Source organism: Cydia splendana, chromosome 14 (assembly GCF_910591565.1).
Source record: "Cydia splendana chromosome 14, ilCydSple1.2, whole genome shotgun sequence".
In the NCBI taxonomy this organism is placed as follows: domain Eukaryota; kingdom Metazoa; phylum Arthropoda; class Insecta; order Lepidoptera; family Tortricidae; genus Cydia; species Cydia splendana.
Genome location: NC_085973.1, coordinates 1,272,668 through 1,293,575, shown reverse-complemented (window position 1 = coordinate 1,293,575; position 20,908 = coordinate 1,272,668). Strand labels below are relative to the sequence as shown.

Genomic DNA, 20,908 nt, shown 5'->3' with positions numbered 1-20,908 from the left:
AGGTTAGAATTAAATGTTTATGCCAGGTTTGGAGGTTACAATTAGATGTTCATGCCAGGTTTGGAGGTTAGAATTGGTGTGGAGTCGCAGGTGTGCTCCGTTCGGATGATTTCGTATGTGCGCTTGACCATCAGGAGAATCAACGAGTATAAACCTGGAAGTAAAAAAAAAATTAACTGTTATTATGACGACCGGTCTGGCATAGAGGGCAGTAACCCTGCCTGTGAAGCTGATGGTCCTGGGTTCGAATCCCGGTACGGGCTTTTATTTGTGCGATGAACACAAATATTTGTTCCTGAGTCATGGATATTTTCTATGTACCTATATAATATATAAGTATGTATTTATCAATATATTTAAGTATGTATGTCGTCGCCTAGCAGCCATAGTACAAGCTTTGCTCAGTTTGGGGCTAGGTTGATCTGTGTTAGACGTCCCCTGATATTTATTTATTTATTTATTATGAATAATCGATAGTACGAATATAAAAGCTCTAAATAAAGGCCCAGGCTAAAGGTTACATTCGGATTGCAGTGGCGTAATTGATATGGCCGACGGCAAACGGGGGGGGGGGGGGGGGGGCATCCATTTACTTACCAATTTTATTATCTATCTGGGGCCACTGCCGCTTGACCTAGCTCTCTTTAAGATATATACAGTGGTACTACTTATCCTATAGTCGAGCGATAATCGGCCAAAGTTTTAATGCGACATAAAATAGTAGAAATATATATGTCAGTAAACTAGGATTTTTAATAGAATACAAAAGTAAATTTACAGTATAAGGGTCAAACAGATCACTGTGTTATGTCTTTCCTGTAGACATACACGAGAGTTAAGGGCTATAAAGGCAAATTTTCTTATTTAACCCTTATCCACATGAAAAGGTCCTCCTTTTATTTAGAGAACTATGATAAAATCATTGCTTACATGCCCACAAGCTGTTAACTATTGCCCACAGGAGAGAAAAATGTACTGTTCGCGATAACACACTAGTTTTCTCTCCTGTGGGCAATAGTTAACAGCTTGTGGGCATGTAAGTAATGATTTTATCATAGTTCTTTAAATAAAAGGAGGACCTTTTCACGTGGATAAGGGTTAAATAAGAAAATTAGCCTTTATAGCCCTTAACTCTCGTGTATGTCTACAGGAAAGACATAACACAGTGATCTGTTTGACCCATAATCACAAGCAAACATTGAAAACCTAAAGTTGCCTGGGGCATCGTCCCCTGGACGCTAGCTGCGTTTCCCCGCTGGATTGCCAGACTTAGCCGCTGAGCGAAATATTCGCCCGTTCGAAATTAATTAAAATTGATCTAATAATATTCCATACTCTCTTTTGATTGGACGTTATTTAAGGAGATACCCAGGTCCGCCTCTGTCAAATTATGTTATCCCAAAGTATTTACCGCAAATAATCAGCTGTATGAGCGTATTGAGGACGTCCCCCCTCCAGATGTACAAGCAAGCCACCGCCATCATCAGTGTAGTCATCACAACACCGTACACTAAGTAGGCCTTCACGAAGGCCGGCCGCCTCTGGAAATCATCGTTAATATTGTTAATAATCTTTAAGAAAAAGCAGACTTCGCATGACAGTCTAACAAGCCATAATCTATGGTCTTCATCAGTAGTCAGACTTTACCAAATGACGATTCAATCAATCAATCAATCAATATCATTTATTTGCAAGAATACTTAATTATAGTTATGGATGTTCTTGTAGAGTATTGTCCAGTATTCTATCGTACTTAAACGATGCGCAAATTTTATATTACCTAACAATAATAATTTTCAGTCTTGCACATATGCGAGACAGAAAATAATTATATTATTGAATTTTATTTTAATACATACAGTAACAATTACGATAAAATAAATTACACTCTAAAGTTTGTATAGGACATTTCATTACTTCATCAATTGGACTATTATCAATACATCACATTACATTGATTATCATTACATTACATAAAATTTATATTGAATTAGATTATAATAAATAATATTATTTATCTGCATTATTGTACTCAATATATTCCTTGACACTATAGAAACAATGTTCTAACAGAAAGCTTGTCATTTTCTTCCTGAATTCAGTTGTGTTTAGACCTCTGAAATCAACAGGCATACTGTTGAATATAAGGATACACATATTATAGGCATTATTTTTGTATATGGCCGTGTTGTTCCTAAAGAGAATACACAAGTCACTAGAGTTAGACCAAGAAAAGTCTGCAGAGATTTTGACAGCACACGTAGTGCTAGTGTTATTTATATGTCATAATTTCATAGAAGTTTGACGTTTAAAATAACACCTGCACTGCGTGTGCTGGCAAAGTCTCTGCAGATTTCTCTTGGTCTAACTCTATAAAACCGAAATTCGGTACCTACTACTTATACATAGATGTGACTATAATTAATAGTTAAAAAAGACTTCCTTCGAAATCTCCAACTAGTTAATTTGTAGGTTGCTTACCTTGTGGGTTCCATAACACAGGAACACAGAGAAGATGAACGAAACAATACAGCTTAAAAACCAGAGAAACACCAAGATCATGATCCACATATAGATCATCCGTCTCTTCTCATATTTGGCATCTCCGTGCATCGGCATGGAGTCAGGGTCCTGGAGCCATTGCCCGAAGTCCTTTTCTCCGGAGAAGTCTCCGAACCAGAGGTGGAAGGTCGAGAAGGCTAGGATACCGATGGCTGATATCACCTGGAATTTAGAGATAGATATCTTTATTTATATCCAAGTTTTTCATGGTAACATTTAGGCCCATGGATCCTTCAAGACAAACATGTATTACCTACATTACATAACAGTCTAACCCCCTTATTCATAAACGTGCTACAAGCCTCAATTAGCTAACAATCGTTTGTCCTTATCTGTCATTGTGACTTATGTATTTGTAAAAAAGGGATAAAACATAATTTAACTAAATCAGACCCGTAAAGTTTTATGAAGGGGGTATTTGCCGATGCGATTTCAAATTCGGAACTCGAAGGTTATTGCCGTGCGGCCTAACTGATATTTCGATTCTATTCAATGCACATCTTTCCTTCAAGGAAACAAGATTATTTTTACCACACCACCAGAAGGCCTACAGACAGAGATAACCGAAAAAATTACGTCATCTGCCTCTCTATCGCTCTTGAATAGTCGAGCGATAGAAGTCATAGAAGGCGGATCAAGAAATTATGATTTTCGGTTTTCACGGTAGGCCCTCAGAGTGACTATAGATGTTTGCTATGTTGTATTGTAAGATTGTAAGTATTGTAACTATATTTGTTAGTAGTATTTTTTTTAGTAAGAACGTATAAATACTCACAGCGCTAAAAATTCCAAAAATGAATGTTGCGACGTCCACGGAAATACAACGGAATCCCATTTTATTCATCATTGCGCTGAAAAAAAAGAAACGTTTTAAATTAACAACGTATTTTTTACCAACATAAGTCATATTATAAATACATATGCAAGTATATTGTAGGTGCAATATTAACAAAAGTCATTAATAAAAAATCGTATTTTTGTATATTTTTCCTTATACCAGAGATAACTAAATAATAAAGAGATTTAACCTGAGAAGATGGCATCTTTTATATATTTATTAAAAACAAGATCAAACATTAATCACAAGATCATTGCGCTTTCAATTATTTTGATATAAAAAAAATCCTTAAAGTGAGAAAATTTCTTTGTGACGTTCTGTCCTCGTTTCTCTTATTGACTTTTAACACATCGTTTTAACGTTTCTACCATATTAACCGTTTTCTACCGCCGGACAGTATCAGCCTGTCAGTTGTTCGGAACTGTCAAAATTTTGTTCTAACTGACAGGCCGATGTCGTCCCGCGGACTGTTAATCAGTGGCCCCCTTAAGAGTAGCTGATTTCATTGGTTACTACCATATTATATTATCAATTTATCAGTCTACGTCTACTCGATTATGTATCAAGTAATGCTAAAAGCTGGTGGATTTCCCAGAAAGAAATAACTTATTATTTTGCTTTTTGGGAAATCCAAACACTTATATTGAGAGACAGCTGCACAGTTAACACGCACCACGGCTCTCTGAGACGGCGCGCGACTCGCAATGTTTTAGTTATATTGCATACTATAACGTTACATCCAATTCAGCCGATTGATCAAATACAGCAATGTAATGAAACTCGCACGCGAGTTCTTACGTCATGCATCGTCCCAATGAGCCCTAAGTCGGTGCATTTTTGTTTGTTTACGCCTAATGTATAGGTACCTACATATTTACATTTTACATTTCCCTTCGTCATTTCCGACTAAGAGAAATGCCAAATTTTCTGTTTGAGTTTATAATAATGTAAAATTAGTTTAGTTTATAGATAGTTTTACTCTATCGAGTTATTTTTACAATGTAGTATAATATGTGCAATGTTTATAGGTAATTAAAGCTGAAATAAATACAAATTTTAATATGATAAAAAATAAACGTAGGTATAACTATGTATATTTATAATTAACCCATAACTGTAAATATTTAGTTTAATATTTAACTAACGGTTTAATGTTTTTGTTTCATTACGCACACGTTCTATATAAACATCACAACTACATAGTATATTTACATACACAATTTAGATAAGTATACAATGACTACAATGTGGGTGCCTTTAAAAGTGTGCTAAATTGCAGCAAAAACTACTTAATTACAGTTATTCGTCAACATTTCATTTTAGTCTAACGAGGTCTAACTAAACTGATGTGAAACGTCAGTTTGATAAAAATAACAAACGAAACTGAGTAGCTTAACTGAAGTTGGAACTTGGATCTGTCGGATTATGCGATTTTGGTATTAAGAAAAGGTAATAGGGTAGATATTTGCTGATGTGCTCGAATGTATTTACCCGAGTTTGAAGTTAAGCAGCACAACTTACCTTTTGTCCATCATTTTCCTGTTAAGAGCGGCACACGTGTATCACAAACAAATATAATAGATTTAGTGATGAGCGTCTGACTACACGCGGTGGGGGACTGCCTGTGAATGAATAAACATAAACACCTATGTATGTATATCTCGGCCGGTTTCACCCATACAACATTGTCTTCTCTTCCCAGAGTGACACAAGCCTACGTCACAATAACATTGCTACTTTATATAGCGCTATCGCATATTATCATCATATAGCGCTGTCGCATGATGACGTAGGCTTGTGTCAGTCACGTGACCACGAAAAGACGGGAAGAGAGTACCAGGCGGAGTATATTATTATACCATGACCCATACAGATAAATAATCTCGTTAAGGCCAATCCAGGCGCGAACAATTTTTCGCCAATTTGATTAAATTGTCTGATCAAATCTGGTGGTGTGGACCAAACACCAATTTGGCTCGCATATTTCGATAGCCGATTATGACCGATACAAATGGAGGTGCGGACGCAAGAATACCAATTTGCAACGTAACGCGAATACATACTAGATTCGCGTTTGTAGGAACTTTACTAATTTAGTGCGTAAAAAATTTACACCATAAATTGGAGATTTCTTTTCTGATCAAAACAGTCTATTCGAGCATCCCGTCTGGACTTGCCTTTACGCTTCTGACTCCGTATAGAAACAATTGGCATCAAAAAGATAGTGACGGCCAAATTGGTCAAATATATCGGTAAACAAAAAGGTATGTTACAATATATTTGGCTACTTTGACTGTTATGTGTAGGTGTATGTATACCTATTATGCAAAATAATTTTGAAATTCTGTTCCTGTCATCAAAAAATGCCTATACCCATAGGAATAAAAAAAGGAATAAAAACAGTGCGGTTTTACTATAGATATAATTTATTTAATCACAAAACATCGATAAGCTCAATTTATTTTATTAGTACATATTATATTTACTACAATACAATACCTAGTAAAACAAAGACTCCATCAGAAGTTCTGTCTTAAAACCAAACGGTATACTTAATATAACTTATGTACCTCAAAATAAACATAACCCTAAGAAATAAAGTGGTACATATAATTTAAATTCGAAAGGTAACAGAAACTGGAGCCTTGTTATTCAAATATAAATATCCACTTAAACTGACTTTTTTGTCATACACTTTTATGGTGATATCGGTGATATAGACCCCAGTTACTTACTATTTCAATAAGTTGTTTGTTTTCGAGTTATCACAGCTAAATATTCACAGGATGCCTTGTTTAATTTCTTCCACAGTAATTAAAATAAATTTCTACTATCACCGAACTGCATTTAAAAAAGTACACATTGGCTATTTCTTTTTTCAAGTCTGTTATCAATTAAGCTTATTGTTGTATTGTAAGCCATGCTAGAGAGACCAATGGTTCTAATAACTGCGTACGAAAAGTTTTTGACAAAATTTTCATTTTTGATACAAGCTATTATCGCTGATTGTATGTACTTACTTTTCATTCAACAGGCAACTTCGAGACAATTCTATCAAACCCAAACAATTAGGTTGCGTTGTTTTATCACAGATCCTATGGCCAGGCCACCTCCTGTCTCCATCATCAGATTATTCAAATTACATATGTACCTATATTGTCAGCTTCATCGGAAACCGAAAAGTAGGTCAAATTTAATTTGACCCGTACAAACATACTTTGTAAGTTAAAATTTTAAACTATAATGTAGGTGAGCTTGTAAAAACAAGGCTCATTTTAGGTTTTTTTTTGTGTTCTCGATTACAATACCTATATAAGTAAGGTTTGCTGATCAGATATCATTTAGTTTCCATTAAATTACTAAAGCATTTTTACAGTACATATGGTCCTACTTTCCCGCACTAGTGCGGGAAACAGCACTTTCCGTGCGTATGTCAAAAGTTTAAAGGGCCATATGTACTGTAAAACGTTGTACGATACACGTGCGAATAAGTAATTCGCAACTTAACTTATTACTTAACATAAATAAAACCTAGCATAATATGTCATGTTTTCTACCATGACTCATAATTTATGAATCTTAATTATTACTAACACGTCCTACACTTAGCTACATTTTTCAAACATTTACTTTTTTATAACAAGATAGATTTTTTTTTTTTTTTTAAATATTATGTATATGTCAAATAGGTATGCTGTTATTATTATGGTTTTTTTGCTCAATAAATTATCTTTATCTGTATTATTTAATATCATTAACACATAATTATATTAGCAAACTGATATGCCGAAAACATAGAGCAGCATCTCAATTTTGTGCGAATTTTTCAAAATATTATTTAATCACACGATTGTGCCAAAGCATAATTAGTTTCTGTAATCAATATAAAAATATTTTTCATACAAAAATATACGTACACAGTAAATTTTTCTCTCAAAACAACTGAAGCAGAAAGGACTTTTCAAGTTGAATCGTCCTACACATTCTTAGTCATAATTTTGGGATGCTAATATAAATGGCAACTATATTTTCTTGTCACCAAAGTTTATATATTTGTCACCAATATTTTATATCAATGAAATTCAGTTTAATTTTGTAATTTTTAATAAGATTTAGGTAGGTTTTAACTAAAATATAAATAAAATATATTATTCACTGATTTAATTTTGGTGGCAGACGTTATACATATTTTAGTGACAACTCTTATTAATTAGGTACCAGTTTATCCATTTTTCCATTCCAATTTTAAAGCCTCAGCAGCGCCACTTTTCAATTTCATAATTTTACGACTATATTACATTAACATTACATTACATTAACATTGAATCATATATGTTTAATCCGTTATGTGTTTAAGATTTCATGCAAGGCTCGGGGCACAACAGTTGGGCGGAGTTTCGCGTCTGCTCGACCCGAAGGAGTTCGTATGTACGCTGGACCATCAGGAGGATCATCGAGTACACACCTGGAAGACGAGAAAGATTACTGACTATGTTAATATGCTAAGAAACATTCTGGGACCCGTCAAAAGAGACGATGGCAATTGGAGCATCCAAAAGAAGGCCGAAATAGAACATCTAATAGCCGAGCCGAATATAATAGGTGAGACCAAAGCGCATCGTCTCCGCTGGTTTGGCCACCTCGAAAGGATGGGGGAAGATCGGGCAGCCAAAAGAGCCTACTTGGGTCGACCAACTAGACGCCGTCATGTTGGTCATCCTAAATATCGTTCGGAAGATAGAATGGAGGCAGATCTCCGTGAGCTCGGCGTCGGCGAAAGCTGGCGTGATACCGCTCTGGCAGGAGTACAGGACAGCTCCGGCCATCATGAGAATGGTCACCACCACCCTGTATACCAGGTAAGCCTTTACAAACCCTAGGAACCTCTGTAAATGGGTCCTAATAGTCCTAAGTGTAAAAGATACCAGAGTACTTACCGCAATCTATCAGGATGAAGGAACCCACAATAATCTCCATGAGCCAGGAGTACAGGACAGCTCCGGCCATCATGAGGATGGTCACCACCACCCCGTATACCAAGTAAGCCTTTACAAACCCTAGGAACCTCTGTAGATGGGTCCTAATAGTCCTTCCTAAGTGTGAAGACACCAGAGTACTTACCGCAAGCTATCAGGATGATGGAGCCCACAATAATCTCCTCCATGAGCCAGGAGTACAGGACAGCGCCGGCCATCATGAGGATGATCACCACCACGCCGTACACCAGGTAGGACTTCACGAACCCTAGGAACCTCTGTAAATGGGTCCTAATAGTCCTTCCTAAGAGTAGAGACACCAGAGTACTTACCGCAAGCTATCAGGATGATGGAACCCACAATAATCTCCTCCATGAGCCAGGAGTACAGGACAGCTCCAGCCATCATGAGTATGGTCACCACCACGCCGTACACCAGGTAAGCCTTCACGAAACCTGGGCGCCTCTGTAAGTGACATTCAGATTGTTAAAAAGTTGATAAACTAGTAAATACTTATGGCGTTATTCATAAACGCGTTATTGGCCTGAATTAGCTATATGAATCTTTTGTCTTTATCTGTCATTTTGACTTATGTATTTGTAAGAAAGGGATAAAACATAACTTAACTAAATCAGGCCCGTAAAGTATTATGAATAAGGGGGTTAATGGTTTTGTATTACGCAGAAACGTCTGCAAACGATACCACAATGCTTAGAAATAAAGGAAAAGTGGAAAAACTCACTGTTGTTATTTTTGTGTTTGAAGACGTTTCTGCTTAATACAAAATCAATTTAATGTGGGGTCATTTGCTATGACTATAACGATGTCTATTAAAGCTCTTACCTTGTTAATCCCATAGCACAGGAACACAGAGAAGATAAAGGACACCACACAGCAAACGAAGAAGAACAGCATGGCTGCCATCGCTGCTGTGTAGTCCATCAGCCTCTGGTTATAGACCCGGTCTCCCATCGACATGCGGATGGTCTCGGGGTCGCGGTCCCAGAACTGGCTGAGCGTCTCGTCGCCCGTGACGGCCCCGAACCAGGTGTTGGCGGTGGCGAACACGACAGTTCCGAAGCCGGATATAACCTGGAAATAGTTGAAGGGTTATTATAGAAACTAGACTCTCAAGGGCGTCGTCAACGGGAGCAGGGGTGAGCAGGAGCTGAACAGCCGGCCTAGCCAAGGTGACAATCGCTATCGCTTCGACAACGAAACGCTTTGTGTCTCTCTATCACTCTTTCAAATTAGTGTGACAATGACAGTTGCGTTTCGATCGCTACGGAGCGTTAGCGATTAGCATGTTGTCTACGGGGCCAGGCCCTATTGTCACACTAATATGGAAGGATGATAGAGAGACACAAAGCGATTCGATGGCGAAGCGATAGCGTTTGTCACCTTGGCTAGAGACAATGCTGTAGATAGTTAAAACACGCACACATAATTTTGCCGGTGGGCAAATCCCGAACTAAAATTCCGCTGTACATTTAGAATAGAATAGAATAGAATAGAATAGATTTATTCGTAAGCACAAACAATCGGAACAGTACATAGTATAAAAGAAAACACAAAATAAGATTAAAGTGCCACGAAATGGCCCCATCTCAGCATGTTGCTGGTGGCTTCCAGCGCTGATCTTCCGATGAGACCATCAAGTGAGAAGAATCACGGAAGGTAACAGACAAGAAGAAAAAAGACAGAAATAACATACAGTAAACAGTTAGTTAAATAAGAAAAAAGTTACAAGCAAGAAGATACAACATAACGACTATTTACAATTAAGATTATTAATTAATACAAAAACAAGCATCGTGCTCTAAATCGCTGTATCGATCCGGTCCGACCATATCTTGGCTGAGCATTACAGCTGTATATACTACTAGCGCCAACGGTGGCTACAGGCTACACTAACTAAAAAGCAATGTCAGACCAAACCAATATCGAGCGTTCATGAAATCTACGTTAAAAAATCTTGTAAGATTAGCTTATTAGCAAAACAGCATTGTAGGATGACGAATTTACGAAAATGTACGAAATACTAACATAACAGCACTCTACTAAGTATGGCGTAAAGGAATGATGAACCCTTGTCAGGCCAAAGGAACAAAACACTTGAGGTAAGCATAAGTAAAATTACAAACTACAGGCAGCTGGTATCAAGTCTGTAGGCTTCTTGGCTACGTTGGTGATTAAGTAAATACAGTTTAATCTTTGACTTAAAGCTATGAATACTTTGCAGGTTTCTCAAAGGCGGAGGTATATTGTTCCAGACTTTCGACGCGGCATAGCGAAAACTTCCCCGAAACGCTGCTGTGGCATGGCGTGGCATTAACAATTGAATTCCACAGTTACGGCGTTCGCGGAGCTTAATACAAGAAAGCTTATTGAAGAGATAAGGCGGAGTACCATATTTAAGCACACCAAAGAGCAGACAAGCCAAATGAAGTTTACGACGGTGTTGCATCTTGAGGATCTTATGGCTGTTCAGAAATGGTGTCACGTGAGCTCTCAACGGAATATTGAAACAGAAGCGAGCACAGGCATTTTGAACACGCTGAATGAGTCTCTTTGTCTTTGCAAGAAGTCTAGGCCCAAACACTACATCCACATAGTTTAATTTTGATAGGACAAGTGATTCAACTAGTTGACAGCGGAGGTTTTCGCTTAAATATGGCCGAATTTTATATAAAACTTTAAGCTTGTAAAAACAACTCCTAATGGCCTCGGAGACATGCTTCTCATAACGTAGTCCACAATCCATTATGAGACCTAAATTACGCGCTTCATACACCCTCTCAACCGGTGTATTCATTAGCGTAACATCCGTTGATATACTGACACCAGCCAGTTGTTGCCTGCTGCCAAATACTAGGTATTTAGTTTTATTTGGATTAAGCAACAGGCAGTTTTCTGTGGCCCATGATGCTATTGAGGTGAGATCTTGGTTTAATTTTTCTATAGCACTGTCAATGTCAGCTGGCTTACATGATATATACACTTGTATGTCGTCTGCATATATATGGTATTTGCAATGCGTGATGTGGGACCCTATATCTGCGGAGTATAATATGAACAGGAGTGGGCCGATCACCGATCCCTGTGGAACTCCTCTTGTTATATCAGCTTTTTCGGATAAAAATGAAGATCCGTCACTGCAACATACTTTCACAATTTGTGATCGATTATGTAAATAGCTTTCAAACCACTTTACAGTTTTGTGATCAAATCCGTAAAAACTCAATTTGGAAAGAAGCAGATTTATATTCAGACAATCAAATGCTCTTGAGAAATCGAGGAGGACTAAAATAGTGCACATTCCTTTGTCTTGAGCATCCAAAATGTTATCAGAGACATCGAGTAATGCGGTCACAGTGCTACGTCCCTTCCGAAAACCTGATTGGACATCTGGTAGGATATTATTGTTTTCTAAGTAGGCGGTTAGCTGTAAGCATACTACTTTTTCCATTATTTTGGACAGACAAGGTAGTATACTTATAGGCCTAAGGTCTGAAAGCACAGATGGGTTCGATACTTTAGGCAAGGGAGTCACGACTGCTAACTTCCAGATATCTGGAAAGGTGGATGTAAGAATGGAGGTATTTATTAGGCTCGTAATGAAATCAATTGTGTGTGGAAAAGTCATAGTAAGCATGTTTAGATTTATCCCGTCAATACCCTCAGCATTCGATTTTAAACATTTAATTACTTTAATTATTTGATAAGAACTAACAGTATCTAGATGGAAAACAGAGTCATTGAACTTATGAAATTCAAAATAGGTCAGCTGTGATATAGTGACACTTGAAGTTCCAGGTAGATCTAGGAAGTGTTTGTTCAAGGTATCAGGATTATTAAATATATTAGGTAATTCATTATTCTTTTTAGGCAAAACTGTATTTTTTAAATTTTTCCATAAAGTTTTGGGTTCATTAATTTTATTATTAATACTATGTTTGAAATATGCTACCTTTTCAAAATACAGAGCTTTATTTACAATAGACTTAAGGTCTTTGTAGTATATCTTTTTGACTTCGCTCTGGTTTTTGTGAAAATCTGCCGCAGCACTGTCACGCAACCTCATCATCAATTTGACGGTGTCCGTAATCCAGGGGTATGATTGAGCTTTAATCAAGGATGTCTTAAGAGGAGCATGCAAATCAAATAGATTAAGAACTTGTTGATTAAAGGCTGTTACCATGCCATTGACATTTCCAAGGTTTGTTATCAAGTCCCACCTCACGCTCTGCAAGTCCACATCTAGATCTTTTTCGCAGATGTTTTTAAGAGGCCTATAGGTAACGCGGTAAGGCTTGTGTTTCTCACGCTTAACATTGAAATTACAGACAACAAGGCAATGACCATACAGGGAGCCCACATGATCAATTGCTGTAGTATTGGCCTGCATGTCCGTACAGACAACATCGATCAGCGTCTGGCTGGTGTCAGTGAAATGTGTTGGCTGCGACACTAATTGTGTTAAACCAAAGCAAGTTATAAAATTATTAAATTGAGTAGTTTTTGTGTCGGTGCCATTCAATAAATTTATATTAAAATCACCTAGTAAAACTAAGTTGTCGTAGCTACGCATTGAACTAATTGAATCACTTACAGCATCTAAAAACAGTTGGAGATCCATCCAAGGTGGACGGTATGCCGTACCAATTGCTAGCTTCCTTCCGTTGAGAGCAAAAGTGATCCACATCTGCTCCACCAGCTTATGCAGCGGGTCAACTGGATGAGGCCAGGTCCGAGCCCTGAGATGACGCTTAATATAAAATCCTACGCCCCCACCACGGGACCGGTCGCCCTGCGGCCTAGGAATATGCCGGAAGCTGTATCCAGGAAGTGACGGTGCCCGCCCTTCTTCGCCCGCCCTTAACCATGATTCGTTAATCGCCAGCACATCAACATCTTGTCGAGTAGCAGCCGCTATGAAATTGTCATGATTTGTGCCAAGAGAACCCGCATTGTACAAACCAATTCTAAGTGTTTTATTTACTATAACAACAGATGTATGTACCAGACCACCCGACAGTTGACACCACGCTGACAGACCTAATAATAACAGTACCAGACTGACATCGATAACATATGCTGCAAATTATAAACGACTTATGTATCATATTCATATACCAACAATAATTATCTGAGATGACTAAACATGCATTGGTGTGCCACAGTGGAGATACGAAACAAGAAAACATTAAACTAATAAAAGCTAAACTACACACGGCCGCCCGGACCTCAAACGGAGCTGGCTCCAAAAACACGCGCTAAGTCAGCTTCTGAGCGAATAGGAAAAGCCGACTTTCCTTCTCCTTCTCGGGCATAGATTCTTCCTCGCCTTGTCCACGAGAACCTCCACTGGTGTTGCCTACACAACTCACGAAGTTTGTGAAACAACAGGCGGTTCGTGCGTGTGAGTCGCTCGTTGACAAAGACCCGACGCGGGGGGCCCGGCAGTTTGTCAACTGAAAAGGTGAAGTTTCGCCGTACCCGGGCGGCCTGCAGCAGTTCGTCCCGCAACTGTCGCCGCGCCAGCCTAACGACGACGCGACGCGGCCGGCCGCCGGCCTCACTGTCGGCCCCTTCCCCGCCCCGGTCCACCGCACCGACTCGCTCGGCGAACACGATGTCACGCTGCTCCAAGGGGACACCTTAGCATGCGACAGCGCGGCTTGCGCCGCCTCAGCAAAGCTAAGTTTGTGCACGTATAAATTGAACGAGTAAACACTAGAGGTTATAGTCCTTGACACTAGGTATTTCCCGATCGCCTGTGTCTGTGTTTTGGTGTGGGCTTTCTTAGAATTCTGAGTAAACAACGGCACTTCGCGGACTTTCCTTATTATTTAACACGCAAGTGTCAAAACATAGTGGATTTCTAACGTTTTTAAAAATAGATATTTTACTTGATTTTGTGCAAAAATGCTGTTTTCTCACTAAAGGATGACTCACTTTAGTCACGCTTAAACGGTCCCGTAGACAAGATGCCTATCGTTAACGCTCGGTAGCGAACGAAACGCAACTGTCTCTGTCTGTAGCACTAATATGGAAGAGTGATAAAGAGAGAGATAACTACGATCCGTAGAACGTGAACGATTGGCATGGCAGGCCTATTATGGATGGTTTTATTCACGTGACAAAATATCCGTCACTTTTTAACAGAGCGCGATTGAAAGTGACGGATACCGTTTTATCACGCTGTCATGTAGACAAGAGCGACCATTATATCCGTACAGCAGGCGTATTATGGATGGCTTTATCCACGTGATAAAATAACTGTCACTTTTTAACACCGTGGGATAGAAAGTGACGGACATCGTTTTATCATGCTGTCACGTAGACAAGAACGACCATCATATCCGTACAGAACCGGTATCATGGTCGCATTTTTATCACCTGTCATGTCATGCGTTACTTTCGCACTTACATATTTGTCAGAACGTGAACGTGACAGGCATGGTGACAAATGATAAAGAGCAGATGGTCATCTTAGCCCTACAGGCCTGTTTTAAAATTTCGCTGCAATTACATGATTTTGTTTGTTTGGTTGTGTGCGTGACTTCAACTCTAGTGCCAACGATACCTATACTATACGTGACCTCAGTGTTATGTTAGGTATAGAATTTAAGTCATAGTATTTAAAACGCCCTATTAGACCTGGGTGTGCCTGTCTGGCACATTACTGTAGGTCAATTAAATTGACATGATTATATTCAACTTCAAACTAGTCACTATTATATAAATGGTTGAAATATATGAACAATAAATATTTGCATAAAATAAGTACGATTTATCCATATCCAATGTCCATCGGATGGACTCCATCCACACTAAATTATAAATGTGAAAGTGTTTCTGTCTGGTCTGTTACCTCGACACGCTTAAAGCGCGGAACTACAGATTAGGTTAAAATTTGGTATAGGGAGGACATACGATAGTTTTATCTCGAAAATCATCCTTTAAGAGGGTGAAAAGGGGGGTGGAAGTGCTTGAGTCTGTGCGGAAAGAGGAGCGTCGTGAAATGTATTGGGCCCCATACATTCCACGATTCATCTCTTTCCGCACACTCTATTAAAGGCTCTCCAAGCGTTTTAACTTGGCTGGGTTAATAGATTAGTCTAATATCGTTAAAATGTGGGCCCCATGGTATTATAATAGGTAAAAATTAACTTACAGAGCTAAATACTGCAAAAATGAAGGTGGCCGTCTCTACGGGGAGACAACAGCACCTCGCGTGTCTCATCATGGCGCTGGAAAATAACAAAAATAAGGTTAATACCTGCGTACTTTGTTCTTATAAATTAAAACATAAAGTAGGTATTTGTACGAGAGAGAGAGAGAGAGAGAGAGAGAGAGAGAGAGAGATTGCTTTTTTGTTTCGTTTAGTTTTAAAATTATACAAATTCGATTTTATTTTCTAACTGGCGACACGGGTTGCACCTAAACTTTCCTCAAGAAACACTCTATTGCTCTATTGATGGGTGAAAACCGCATGAAAATCCGTTCAGTAGTTTTTGAGTTTATCCTGAACATAAGAACACACAAACAGACCGACGCGGCGGGGGATTTTGTTTTATATGGTGTAATGGTACTATTACGAGTAGGAATAGGAACTCAAATTTAACTGACAATTATTCTTGTATGGTAGCCATTAACCCATTATTTTCGTCAATTCAATTAAAACGTCAATTATTTGTTTACGTCTTTCAAACTATTAACACATTATAAATAAAGAGTTAAAGACTTACAAACAGATAATGGTTATCCTAATTATTCGCAGCAAAATAGCCACACAACGATTCCAAGATTTTTCCAAGAACTTTTCCTACTACGGTTTTCTAGAAACTACATTTTTCGGTATTGCGCTGTTTTTATCATTCATCATTCATTCATTCAATTCGTTATTACAGGAAAACTAAATTTGAGCCCTAGTTTTGTGTAAGAATGACTTTGTAACAGCTAATAGAATAAATGGTGTAGGAGGCTGGCACACTTCTCAGATGAAATTAACAGCTGTTTGAACGACGGTAAGCAAGTTCTCACACTTTTTATAGATTATAAAAAGGCTTTTGATACATTAGACCATGAAGTGCTACTCCAGGCCATGAGTGAGTGTGGCATTGCTGGCCCCGTCAACGACTGGTTCCGCAGCTATTTAGCGGGCAGGACCATACGCACGAGCATCGCCGGCGCCACGGGCGCGGAGTGTGACGTCACGCTCGGGGTGCCGACCGGCTCGGTGTACGGCCCTGTCGGCTATCTAATGCTTGTCAACAGTGTTGTAAACGTCGTGAGCAAATGTAAAGTATTTATGTACGCGGACGATATGTGCTTACTAGCTTCAGATACAGATATATCGGTAGCCCATAATAACATTCAAAGTGACCTTGACAATGTAGTGAAATGGGCCCACGATAACGGTATAATTATCAATTTATCAAAAACGAAGTGTATGCATATATATTCCCCATACAATCGTAAGGCGAAAACTGTTAATTACAATGAGTATGGAATTATAGGTCACGGGTACGAATGTCTGCACAACCGAATAAATAATATCTATAGCTGTAGCTGTGAACCTTTAGAATATGTTAGTACATACAAGTATTTAGGTATGCATGTAGATAACAATTTTAACTGGAAAACACATGTTACTGCAGTTTGCTCTAAACTCCGTTCAGTCCTAAGCAAGTTATATCACTTAAATAGATTAATTAATAAAAAGACAATGCTCGTTGTTTATTACGCGTTAGTGGACTCAATCATTAATTATGGTCTAAGTGTTTATGGTCGAACTTTTCATACTTATTTAGACGAAATTAAAAAAATACAGTTAAGATCTATGAAATACCTAGTTAATAAAAAAATTAAAAATAGGCTTAAAGGGAATTACGACAAATTGTACAAGATATGTAAAATACTTCCTATACATCAAAAGGTGCAATACTTGATAGCAGTAGAAAATTGTTTTGATGATAAATTTAAGGTGTTGAAACAAAGTAGATATAGAACAAAGAGCATAAGGCTTAAAAAAATTGTACAAAATACTGCTAAAAACTATTATGGCAAAAGAACTGATTTGTTTTTGATACCAAAATTGTATAACGAAATTAACTACCTAAGGGAAGAAAATAAATGTAGTAGGGCTAAATTTAAAACTGAGTTAAAAAATACGTTATTGGATAATATACCCTAACATTTAAACTGTACTAAAATATACCTGAATTTAGTTGTTAAGTTAAGTTTAGTATTTAGTGCATAGCATAATATGTATGTCTGTGAAGATGAGCGCGATCTCGCCAACAAACTGCAATTGCAGTTTGGCGAGGAATATAATGTTTATAAAAGTGTTGTGTACTTTATGATAAATAAATTAAAAAAAAAAAAAAAGGAATAAATGGAGCACCTATGTACTCAGCCATTTACAATTGCGTAAAATTTCCTTAATAATTAAAATTGTAAACACCTTCATTAGTTTCATTACGCATATTTAATGTAGGTATAAGTTACTTACCTACTACGTATTTTCAATTTTAAGACTGCCTAATGGCCTAACCATGACGATTCTAGAAATCTAGATTCAAATACGCTGCGTTGATTTTTATGAATTGTAAATAAGTATAGTCCAAAATATATACAAGATCACCAAATCTTTAAAAGTAATGGTCACTTACCTTCTATCCAACATCTTCGTTTTAATAATAGCACTACACGTGAACCTCAAATGCAAATTTTACATTCAATGTTGTATTTTTCGTCTGCACAAACAGCAACAGCGCAGGCAGGCAGGAGAATGAATGGATTGAATGGTTACGAATGTACGAAATAGCCACCAACGCAATGTAACACCGCCTGATGAGGGCGCCACTGAAATTCTTATACCAAAATGAACTCTATTCCTTCGTCTTAACTTAGTTCGTTCTTTTTCCGCAGTTTGACAGTTCTGTCTCGTAAAATGGACGCCGCGAACAGATGTTTTGTGTTATTGCGTTTTGCATGACATCATGGCGTCGCGAGCCGAAGTTTGCCGAATATATTTGGGTTTACATCGGCCTTGCTCGGTTCAGACTCAATCAATATAGCCAAGCCTGGGAATGTCTGCGGCTCCTTTAATGGAATTTGAACCTTACTACAATGAAATAAGGTCTGTTGTCTTTTGTTCTTAGAGCATGTTGTTTACATTTGCGGCGTTAAATTGTTTATGGGTAAAAAAACGCAGTAAGATGCATGCTATCTCTGTTGTGTTGTATGTAGTAGAGATGTATAGATAAGCTATTCATATTTGACATTTTCATCACACTTGCGCAGTAGGTAAGCGTGCTAATTCACGCATGTGTGTAGCGGGAGCTAAAGTGCATTTTACTTCCACGGGAGTTATAGCTTTTTTTAAATAACTAACTGATACGAACCAAGTAGGTTCTAAGACTTGTAAGTAAAATACTTGTTAGAATACAAGGTATGAAATAAGTTATATTTTTTTTTGTTTACGAATAAAAATATGGAACTGCAAATTGTATGGGAACTGAACGTCGACGTTGCAGTTGGCCTGCAGTGCCCATACAAATTCCAGTCGGATTGCAATTTTATCAGCCCTTACGATTTGGCTTTTATTTGAGTTTTCCCTTACGTATCCGCAATAACCCCATCCTCCCCTACAATACATTTAAGAACTTTTTTTTTTTCTCATTTCGAAGATTGCAACTCCTATGATTGGACGAAAACTAACGCACCTACCCTATATGAAATTAAATTTCCTTTATTATTAAATAAAAAAGCATATATTAGGTACACAAACCATACTTAAAACTAGAACACATCAAAGCGATATACGTATGACGTAAACCCGACGCCACATTATACATATAAATAAGTGACTAAAGCGACGACAACGTCTTGTTCGTGGGACATTTTCATACTGGCAGATGACCATCCTTGGTTATGAATGTTTCATGAAGTCTTCAAGATAAGGCAAAAAATGTCGCTGCTCGGCACAGAATAGCTGGTGCGTCTGCTGCACCATGCGGAGTACTAGCACGTACATACCTGAAATATATAATGGCTATATTTAATCATAACAAAAACTAAAAGCTAACTAAATTCAATTAAGAACTAGGTAAGTGCTAAAGACCTTAGCGAAATTGGCGCCGTCGACTGGACAGAAACGGCTTTGGACAGAGTGGCACAGCGGTCTTTGGTGTCGGAGGCCAAGATAAATACAATTCGAGTCGACGCACCACAGCAGTATAGTAGTTTTCACATCACCTATTCGGAAAAAGGTCTTTCTTCCCCGCTAGGAGGGATCAAAGTGGCACTTTTCCTCCCTGCTAGGGGGGATCAAAGTGGCACTTTTTTGTTCTAGGACACTGTTTTTGTTATTTTTTGCATTCTTTTTTTAGCTTGTATAATATTTTGAAACAATAATTTGTGTCAACACTAAGATAGAGGTATTCAAGTGTTAACGCCCAAGACGAAATAATTTTGATACCGTGTGACACATACTGCTTTTCACATCAACTATGAGGAAAATATAAAAAATAAATAAATGAAGAAATTATCATGTATCAAAACACTATTTAAGCTAAAAAAATTGTATGTAAAAAAAATGTGCCCTAGAACATAAAAGTACAACTTCGATCCCTCCTAGCAGAGAAGAAAAGTGCCACTTTGATCCTTCCTAGCGGGGAAGAAAAAGCCCTTTTTCGAATAGGTGATGTGAAAAGTAATTATTAACAAGAACCGGCATCGGAACGTTAAGGCGTGCAGCCCGACTTCGAAATCGGAGGTATGGGGTTGAAATGAAATTAAGTCAACTTGTAAATACCTACCTATAAGTTTTTCAGAACGAAGGCAGGAAATATCATTTAATAGGTAGGTATTTACTAGTAGCTTTCTGTGAGCCTGTTCAACTATTATGTAGAATTGTAGATATGTCATATATTCTACAGGGCTACCAAGCCCTCTAGGCTTAGCCATGAGGGGTGTTTTTATTACAAGCTTTTATTTAGTTTCACCTGTCCCGTTGTCGGTCTGTAATCAAATCTTGCAAGTTAAATTTGATCCACTTCCCGGTTTCCGATTGAGCTGAAACTGCATGTATAAATAGGATGACAATGCAATATTGTGGTACCATCGAGCTGATCTGATGATGGAGGCAGGAGGTGGCCATAGGAATTCTGTGATGAAGCAACGCAACCTAATTGTGTTAGGGGTTTTTAGAATTGTCTCGATGAGTATTGGTTGTCTGTCGTAAGAAAAGTACAGTCAGTGATAAAAGCTTAGTACCAAAAATGAAATTTTTGCCAAAAACTTATTTCAACTATTAACCAAATTTTTTGCGCTGAATGTATATCATAATTCTAGCAATTAAAAAACTAGGTATGACTATTATGGCTATGACTATGAATACATAGGGTACACCTAGACAATTTTACTACGGGACTAACCCTGAAATGGAGAAAGAGGTACTTACAAGCAAAAAGCGCTGGTAGCCTAGCAGTAAGAGCGTGTGACTTTCAATCCGAAGGTA

General features: G+C 38.0%; 2 protein-coding genes across 2 annotated transcripts; both read right to left on the bottom strand.

Annotated features, from left to right (window-relative positions):
- LOC134796840 (uncharacterized) lies at nucleotides 1-5,015 on the bottom strand. The gene is made up of 5 exons (XM_063769052.1): nucleotides 4,922-5,015; nucleotides 3,338-3,413; nucleotides 2,482-2,724; nucleotides 1,412-1,541; nucleotides 1-154 (listed from the first exon to the last, which is right to left on the bottom strand). Exons 1-5 carry the CDS (start codon nucleotides 4,933-4,935, stop codon nucleotides 42-44), a joined length of 576 nt encoding a protein of 191 aa, XP_063625122.1. The 5' UTR covers nucleotides 4,936-5,015; the 3' UTR covers nucleotides 1-41.
- A 2,707-nt stretch (nucleotides 5,016-7,722) lies between these two features.
- LOC134797059 (uncharacterized) lies at nucleotides 7,723-18,171 on the bottom strand. The gene is made up of 5 exons (XM_063769279.1): nucleotides 18,057-18,171; nucleotides 15,557-15,632; nucleotides 9,220-9,468; nucleotides 8,709-8,841; nucleotides 7,723-7,865 (listed from the first exon to the last, which is right to left on the bottom strand). Exons 1-5 carry the CDS (start codon nucleotides 18,068-18,070, stop codon nucleotides 7,753-7,755), a joined length of 585 nt encoding a protein of 194 aa, XP_063625349.1. The 5' UTR covers nucleotides 18,071-18,171; the 3' UTR covers nucleotides 7,723-7,752.
- Nucleotides 18,172-20,908: the final 2,737 nt, after the last annotated feature.